The sequence below is a fragment of the Pygoscelis adeliae genome, unplaced genomic scaffold, assembly GCF_000699105.1.
Source record: "Pygoscelis adeliae isolate BGI_AS28 unplaced genomic scaffold, ASM69910v1 Scaffold99, whole genome shotgun sequence".
In the NCBI taxonomy this organism is placed as follows: Eukaryota; Metazoa; Chordata; class Aves; order Sphenisciformes; family Spheniscidae; genus Pygoscelis; species Pygoscelis adeliae.
The window spans coordinates 1,010,846-1,020,225 of NW_008825493.1; the positions used below are offsets into that span (position 1 = coordinate 1,010,846).

Consider the following 9,380-nt stretch of genomic DNA (forward strand, 5'->3'; position numbering starts at 1 on the left):
CTTACAGAGGTCCAGAGAGATGACATCTGTAGCCCTTCCTGTGTCCACTGATGTAGTCACTCCATCCTAGAAGGTCACTAGGTTAGTCAGGCAGGACTTGCCCTTGGTGAAGCCATGCTGGCTGTCTCGAATCACCTTCCTGTCCTCCATGTGCCTTAGCATAGCTTCCAGGAGGATCTGTTCCATGATCTTCCCAGGCACAGAGGTGAGACTGACTGGCCTGTAGTTCCCCGGGTCTTCCTTTTTCCCCTTTTTAAAAATGCTGCCAACATCAGCTTTTTGGATTGCTTTATTGAACTTAGACACTTAGGTTCTACCTAAGTAAAATTCTTTTTTAGTCTTTGTTTGCTCTTGCCCAAAATCAATTAACTTGCAGCTCCACAGGGTTTGATTTTCTAATCCAACCATGCTTAATCATTGATGTAAAACAAGATTTTTTTTCTCCCCTCAGATTCTTTTCTGATGGCTTCTTATTTCTCGCCCTCTAAGTGTGCGCCTGAATTCTCTGCATCTATTTATAAGGGCTTCCCCACTTCCAGGAGTGTTTAATCAAAGAGAAGGCTATCAGCAGGTGGTTAGCATCAAATGTCAGCAGCTACTTTGTTTCTGACATCTCTTGGAAAAAATGTTTCATTACCATGCAAATGATGTTAGTCTTCCTTTCCAAGATCCGTTGTCACACAGTGTAACATATGGTACACAGAATTGTGCTCCCAAGATTTATGCGCAAACTACATTTCGTAGCAGAACAACAATTATGAGAGCTAAGCCATCAGATGACAGTCATGACTGTTGCCCAATGAGCTGGTGAATATTTCTGTATCTCATGGTTACTCTAACCTGGGGGTGGGGGGTGGGGGGGGGTGTTCTTATTTGCTTAAATCTGCTTTCTTTTAAACCCTTCCATTTTTCTTTAGCTTGTATCAGAAATATCATGGTGCCTTTCACAGCCTATGCCAGACAGACTAGCCCAGCAGCTTTAATGGGTGCTATTATCTTTCTTGACTGAACCTGCCGGCCTCTCCTGGGAATTTTTGAAAGTGCTAATAATGGTAGCAGGAACTCAACTTTTCCAAGGGCCCTGAAACCCTGTAAGCAGAACGGGATAAACCTATGAGGGGCTTGATTCATCAGAGCACTGGAGTACAGTTCAGTGACTTCAGTGGGGCTTCAGGATGTGTTTAGAGTTAAGCATATGTTTGGGTGAATTGTTAACCTCAAGTGTGTCATCAAGTGCTTTGCTGACTCAGGGACGAGACATTCCTTACAGCTTGTTGTTTTCCACTTTGCCATCTGGGTAGAGGCAGCTTGACAGCACGTGGGCTGTGTGAGACATTACTGCGTTTCTGAAAGGGTATTAACAGCCTTGAAGTTTCCAGGTTCTCTGAATCAGGAATTTTTGTCTCTACAGATCTAACTGGGGTAGAACAACCTCACTGTAGTGTTTGGAAGCAAACTGACCATGCCACAGCATTTGCTAGGTTATCAGTCAACCTATGCCTAATTAAAATAATCTCATGTTTTAGTGGAACTAATAAAGATGCAGGTGGAAAGTTCTGCAGAACCTGCAGGTTTGGGGGCATTAACTTGCCCCTTTTGGATATTTCAGGAAGTCTCTTTTGCACCTGAACAACTGTAAGAACCCAAATTTGCAAACACTTCTAATTACGGAGTCATCTCTTCACTACACCCATTTTCTGAGCTGGGGGAGCATATCCGTATTTATATGAAATAAATGTTGTTACAGGTTGTTAAGATAACTCACCCTCATGCTGCAGCCAGGTAGTGCAAAAGAGTGGGTAATACAGACCTGTTATTGCATTTGTGGGAGAAGTGCAAGATATCTTCATCCCTCGGTATTCTCCAAATGGTTTTAGCTTCCCATAAATACTAGGGGTTCACCTGAAAAATCTCCCCTATCACTCCCCCATCTGGTCAGTACACACCGCTCCTCTAATCCGATACCCTTCCAGTCTGCTGTGTAACACTCTTGATCTAAAAGCCATTTCTGTACTGTTGTTCTGCTTTGCATTTTTTTATGAATGCTTACAGAAGAATAAATTTTTATTGTAACAAAATGCATTTCTTTGTGGGAACTCTTCTTTTTTCTTATTCTTTTCCAGTGACAAAATGTTCCCAGCCTTTGGATTTGGAGCAAGGATACCCCCAGAATACAAAGTAGGTGCATAAATGACATTTTCTAGTTTCCTTGGTTTATGAGGCATAAAATAAGGGAGAAATGGTTCAGTGCAGGACAGGGGCTAGGGGGAGCAGCTCCTACTGCTTGTTTTCTTTCATCCAGCTTTCTCACCAAGTGATACCTCACTGAAACCAGAAGTCAAGGCTAGACTTAAAATAGTTGTGTTACACCCAAAATATTTCATGGTATTGGCAAAGCTTTGTTAATGGATGCTAGTCTAGTAAGAGGAGAACTGATTATTTGAACAACACTTGCCAAGCATATTTTGAAGCTTTGCAAGTCCTGGTTTGACAGAACCCATTTTTGGAAGATATGATTCAGTGAGCGGCCTAGTGTCTGTGCTTTATAATGATGAGATTTAACATCTTCCTGAAAATAAAGACTTCAGAAGAGTTTTGCTCTGTGGCAAATTTCTGTGTCACGGTGGACATCGTCAATACCATGAAGAGAAATGTAAGAGCATGTATCCATGCTGGCGAGAAGTGGTATTTATAAACAAAACAAAACGGGAGTGATCCACAGTGATGGTGCAATTGTGAGCATAAATATGCAGTCTGGCAGGGCTGGAGTGAAGACAGTGGAGTAAAAGAAGGAGCATCCAACAGAGAAAGACCTAAGAAGAAATAGGCAGAAGTTCAAATCCTGTGTTGCACATACGGAGGTAGTGTGGGCAGAAGAGTAGTTCTGCACAAATAAGTAACCAAAAAATAGCTGGGGATTCTGCAACTCAGATACTATCTGGAAAAGAACAGCATTAGACTTCTGATCATGCAGACTTCATCCAGCGTCCCCGTGTCCCCTGCTCTGGGTTGTGTCTCTCAGCTGTGGCTGGGGTAGGGAGGTGAGAATTTCTGCGCAGAGAGGGGTCGTGTGTCACTCAACATTGTAAAGTATGAATCAGCAGATTAAAAAAATGTACCAGTGTGTTCCTCATGGCTTGTAGGTTTGATACCTGCATAAGAATAACAGTAGTGATGTACAGCAAATTTGATACATGCCTTGCAAATGGGTGTCTGAGGTGAGTCAACGTATGTCTTAACAACATTGCCTTCTAAGCTAAAAAGCACCGTTATAAAAAAGAGGAGTGTGCCTGACAAGGTGTTTTGCAGTGCTCTGTTCCTGAAAAGTAACACCAGTGTTAATGCTTTCCAAAATCACAGACAGCTTCCAGAACTTTGATACAGATCTTAATGTGCTAAATGCACACAGAACATCTGTGTCTGTTGTGTATCTGTTCCAACTGCAGCAGCTGACAACCATCTCTGCTATATAAGGGGGAGTGTTTTGGAGACTAAACATGAGCAGCCTCTACCACCAGACGCATTAGTGAAACACAGTAGCTACTTCTCAACTGTCCATCCCTTTGCCACCAATATGTGCCTCCCTACCCGTGGCTGTATAGCAGTGTTGGCTGGGTGAGCTGGCCTATACATCACAACCAGATCGCTCTTTCAGAGTACTGGCCATCACTGACAATGCCATGTACTATTGTGATTGTCCTAAACAAAGGTACCAGCCTGGTGATGTGCGGGGGACTGGTCGTTCCATCATCTGCGAGGTGACCATCATTGCATGGGGGAAAACTTGCAATTCTTTCAGCTGCAGAGAACCATCCTCATCTAAGGACCGCTTGAAGGAAGATGTTACTGTGCCAGCCGAAGTCTTTTCACTGGTTTGCTGGTGATGGCAGTAGAATAAAATTCACAGCACAAGACTGCTGCTTTCTCAGCCAAAATAATCAGCTGGTGGCATTGATGCTTCAGGTCACATGAGCATATTGGCAACATACCAGTTTTGTTAGTCCCCAGCAACAGCCTCTTCACCTGATTGTGAGAGCATATCTCAGGTGTCAGCTGAAAACACGTCTTGCCAGAAAGGGATTTCAGGGCGACTGTGTAACCAGATATTTCTACAATCACCAACACCAATTGATTTTCTGCTTTGGCAGAACTGGTGTTTGGATAATTACCTGACAAGTACTCTTAAGAAAGTCAGAGACTTGCATTGAACTTAGTAGCCCATGCATGGATGAAGGGTCTTGCCCAATAGCATGAGCTGCACTGAAGTGTCTGTATGTTACTAACCTGTCAAAGCAAGAAACTGGATGAATCGGGACCTTCAGATTTTAAGAAGTTCAGGAAAAGTAAGGGTAAACTTAAGAAGATGGGGCTAATTGCTTGTGGATTACATATGTGTGAGTAAACAAAACAAGTCCCAAAGTAAATGGAGATGCAAGTGAGGACCAGAACAACATCTTTAATCTCCGCTACGGAAAATTGTGACAGAAAATTACAAAGACAAAATGACATGACATCAGCTTACCAACGTAATAAAACTTTGAAGAAGAGAACCACGTTGCGGGGGGACTAGCCCTTCTGTGCAACAGATGGGGACAAATAATAAGCTTGTGTCTATCATGGGCACATCCAACTGAAACTGGATTAGGAATTAACAGTCATCTGTGCTATTGTTCAGTCCCTCCCTGTGATACTGTACACAGTCCATACAAGTATCTGTCTTCTTAAAATAAACTGTGTCAACAGTTTCGAGTGCCTACTTGGCTTTGGCTGCACTTCTAAATTGAAAGAGAATCTAAGAGAGTGAAGTCAGCCTCATCATGATGCATTAATAAGTCAAGACCAATAAACCTGAAAATCCTTCAGTAATTTAGTCTACACTGGTATCATAATTTAAAGCCAACAATGATTAGTGTTTGATGTGGAACATAGCCAAGATGCATAGGAAACAGAGAAGAAACTAATATAATTAAAAGTAACAAAGACTGTAGAAGAAAGTGCTCCCAACTTGTCTCCCCTATCTTCTTATCTTCTGCTGCAGAAATATGGTAACACTATAGACACCACTGCAACACTGCAGATCTCGTGTTATTCAAGTGTTCTTTTGATGTTTTCAGTCAAAGGTATTGCAAGTCATACATATCTTTTGTTTTATTAAAGGACAGCAGTGTCATAACTGTGATAATTCACATCTTCAAATTTAGGCTGAATCATTATGAGAACTTCTAAGTTCTGACCCCATCATGTGGATAAATCAGCTTTTCATTTTAATGTACAGTGTCTGCTTTCAAGCCTTCAGTCCTAATGAGATGATCTAACCTGCTCATAGCATGTTGGTCTCTGCACACCAGCAGCTGCTCTTTTATTTCTTCCAGTAGAAAACAAATTGCTAGGGCTGTGGAAGAAATGACTCCCACTGCCAAGGGTTTCTAAGTAACCATGAGAGCCTCCACACAACTTAAACAACATAGCTTCCTTAAAAGTCTAAATGAAAGCTGACCAACATATGCATGGCAGTAACACAGTGAGGGAAGGCCAGAGGTAAGCAGCCTGATAAAAACAGTAGGCAAAGTAAGTGGATTGAGTGGATACAGGTCTAATTTATGTCATGCTCAGTCACAAGCTGTAGAAAAATGAGGCCTGTAACTCACTGTTCAGTGTGAATCAATGCTAACATCGCTATTTAGGATCAGCTGAAAGCCACTGCTTTTAGGCTGGCAGTAAGTTCTAAATTTTTTTGCCAAGGTTTCCTTGGCACACTAGACCACACGGGAGAAAGGTGTCCGTTTGTGATGTTGTCAAACCAATGCCTTGGTTTCATACTGTCTTGAGCTCCTGCCAATAGCCTGGCATGGTTGCTGGAGGGCAGTATCCACCTGTCAGTTTAGTGAGATTCTAGCCTCCTTACGTCCTTTTAAATACTACAAGAAAAGAAGTATTTGCTATGCCAACTATTATTCCCCATGGAAGAATATGCCCCCCATTTTACATGAGCACTTCAGAACAATGTCAGTATCCACCTCTGCAGGCTCTTCATGAATCTTTTGAGATGAACCCCTTTAAAAACATGTTTTTATATATGCTTTCTACAGAATTTCCATTTCAAGAGCACACCGCTATGTTACGCTGACTTTATTTTCCCTCATTTCAGCTCCAAATGAAACACTTCAGCTGTTAGCAGAAAAACAGCAGTTTCTCAGTGGCATAAGGAATCTGTGGGAGTGAAGGAAGCAAGACATGCCATATATAACATTCCTCATAGGTCTAGAGATCTTTCATCTAATATTCGGCAACATGATATTTTTTCCCCAAGGCCTGACAAATACATCATGCTGCTCCTTGATCTAAGTAAACCTCTGAGAGTAATATTCCCCTCTTGAGTTTCTATCACACGAAATTTGCAGAACATGCCAGTTATTCCACAGCAGTGTCTCCAACCCATCACTTTTTTTTTTTTCAATGAGAAGAAGTATCTGAGAAGTCTGATGTAAAGTGAAGAGGTGGCAGATAATGTGGACTCAGACACTGCTGCAAAAGGTCACAGTGAAGAGGAGGAAAGAAAGCTGAACCACACACACTAATTTCTTAGCAGGCAGAACTCAAAGCACACAGCACAAAACTTACTGTTAAAATGAAAAGAAAGTTAGAATTGAGTCAGCCCCATGACACGTGTATTGCCAATAATGAAGTGTTCTTTCCTAAAGAAGAATTGCAGGGTGACACCTGAATAGATACGAAACAACTTGCAGTTTGTTTTAAGACAGTCCTGGTTATTTCTGCATTTTTAATGAAAGCTTCATTCACTGCTTATGCTGGGAAGAGTTGCTGGAGAGAACCTCACTGCAGTTACAGAAATAGTACAGCATCTTTACGACCCTAACCTGCACTGTCTGGGTTGCTGGACAGGTAAGGGACTTAAAAAGTGCTGTGGTCTTTGTGATTCCTGCACTTTTCAGGAGCTTGAGGGCAAAAATATATGCAAACCTGACAAAAAAGAGCCAATAGAAGGATGTGTAATGGACCAAGGGAAAAAACAGAATTTGTCACCTTATCCACGCAACTTGGATTTAGATACAGAAACTGGGCAGCATGCTCAAAAATCAAGTACAATGAAAATAAATGGCCAAGCTTTGCCAAGCAGAAATGTCTACAATGTGGTCTTAGCCAGAGACACAAGCTGTCCAGCTCCCAAACTATTTGATTAATGAGCATTCTGAAAATAATAGCTTTTGAGCAATGGTTCTTTAAATTTGTTAGTGTCACGCTTTTGCAAAATATGCAGGCATTCCATATTTAATTTTCAGACTGGCAGTGGCTTAATAGTGTTCAATTTATTCACAGATAAGTGCTCCACATTGTCCATCTCAGCATTTACGCTTGTATGCATCTATTGTTCATGGATTTTTGACCATCTCTGTTTAAATGAGTAAGAAAGCATTTCTAAACATGGCTGAATTTGTCAGATTGTTTGTCAAGTAGTTCCAGTACCATCACCACAGAGGTTTCTGGAAAGCTGGAGCTATTTGGGACAGGGAGGTTAATTTAAATGAATTCAACAATCCAGAGAGGGAAAAAAAAGATTACTAATTTCCAGAATTGAGGCATCCATATTCAGCATTTGCAAAATGAATGAAAAACATGGTTTCTGAGTCAAAGCAGCTTTTTATTTAAAAAACGGAAGTTCAGTTAGAATAAAAGGGGTTTAAAAAAATGTGGAGGCCAAAACAGAATAACATGTTTCGATGCAAGTTAAATAAAATGTCTTTGTGTAATCCAAAAGCTTTCCAGCAATTTGCGTTATAATTTTGTGGATTTTTATTATTTGTCGGTTTCCAAGGTAGGGTTTTTGTTTGTGTTTCAAGGTTTCTGTCCGAGTCCAGAAGACTTTCTTTTTTAAGAAATCTCAAAAATTCTCATGAATTAGGAAATTATCCTTTCTGTTCAGCCTTAATTAGAAACCTGTTTAGCAAGGGCCATGCTATGAAAATGAATTTCATTACACCCCAACATGAGGGAAATAAGTTACCTGCTATCAAGGTGACTTTTCTACTAAACTGGTCATACACCTGTGGAAGTATGGTTATGATTCCTGCAAGAGTTTCATGGGCATCATCACACTGATGGACAACTGCCTTTCTGTATGCAGGTGCTTGCCACTGTGTATGTACAGGCAATGGAGGCATTGTACAGTGGTAAAAAAAAAATTACTATAATCTGCCTCAGCAAAAATATTTTAGACCATTTGTTTAGTTGATGTATCCTCAGAAATGCTGTTGTTGTAATCTACATCACAATGTATGGTAGAGCTACTTATTTTGCTTGTTAAAAACCTTGAAGAAATTACCTGAGAAATAATATGTTCCTAGTGCAGGACGTTCCTGGTGCAGGAAGTTCCTGGACAGCTGTGTTTTAATAATCCCACATCCATGATGGTATCTGCTAAATAATTTATCTGAGTCCGGCAGAGGGAAAAGATTAATACATAGCCAAGTGCAAGTAAATGTTCTTAGTTGGAGGCTTTGAGTGGTGTTTTGTGCAGCAACCCAGGTAATGCCACGCTGATCATATGTAATCACCTCTGCACTCCAGAATTTCTCTCTCCTTTCCCTTTATGGATTGATTTTATGGATTGATGTTAAGAGAGAGGAGGAGGGCTGAGCAGGGGGTCAGCTACATATTCGAAACTTAATCCAGGGTCTGTGGCACAATCACGGTTCTGCAAGGACGTTCCTTATCATGAGGCTGACTTCCACCACAGACCACGGTCTGCAGTTTATGTGCAAAGTTCTCTGTGCCAGGTACCAACGTAAAGCAGTCATCCTGTGTTTGCGTGGCTTGACATATTCCTGTCTGTTAGATTGACCCATCATACAAATGACCCTAGTAGATTGTATAAACAAACGTGCTTCTGAACAGCCAAGTTTCTTGTATGTTTCCCCTGAGGATTCCCAGTCTTCAGCATCTTAGATGTTCACACTTTTGCCTCCTTTTCCCCATTAGCTTATCGGTTCTGGGAGTGCATGAGGGCTATGTCATTCAATGTCACAAAGATGCCATTTAGTATACCAGCTTTTGGTCCTCTGTCCTCAGCATGGTTTGTCTTTCAGTCACAAAAGCCCTTGCATGTTTAATTAAAAAAAAAAAAAAAGGAGGGAGGGTCATTACCTTGCACTGTTTTGGAAACAAAAGCATTGAATATTTGATCCAAACCACCTTTTGACATGGGTGGGCTTTACATGGAGTCCTATCAGGTAGGAGCCCAAGTTCAGTAAGGCCTTCAGTACGTGTCATGTGCCTGAAGTGTCTGCTGGTTTGGACCCTCTTGAATTCTGGCCACCACAGGGGAGACAGCACAGGGGCAGGTCGAAGTGCAGCTGGTTTTA

General features: G+C 41.4%; 1 protein-coding gene across 1 annotated transcript in view; it reads left to right on the forward strand.

The window, feature by feature from the left end:
* CPNE4 (copine IV) overlaps positions 1-9,380 on the forward strand; it is a 201,912-nt gene that overhangs the window by 175,887 nt on the left and 16,645 nt on the right. Inside the window, exon 11 of the mRNA XM_009331254.1 lies at positions 2,124-2,178. Within this exon, the coding sequence (XP_009329529.1) occupies positions 2,124-2,178 (55 nt within the window). The remainder of the gene's footprint in view (positions 1-2,123; positions 2,179-9,380) is intronic.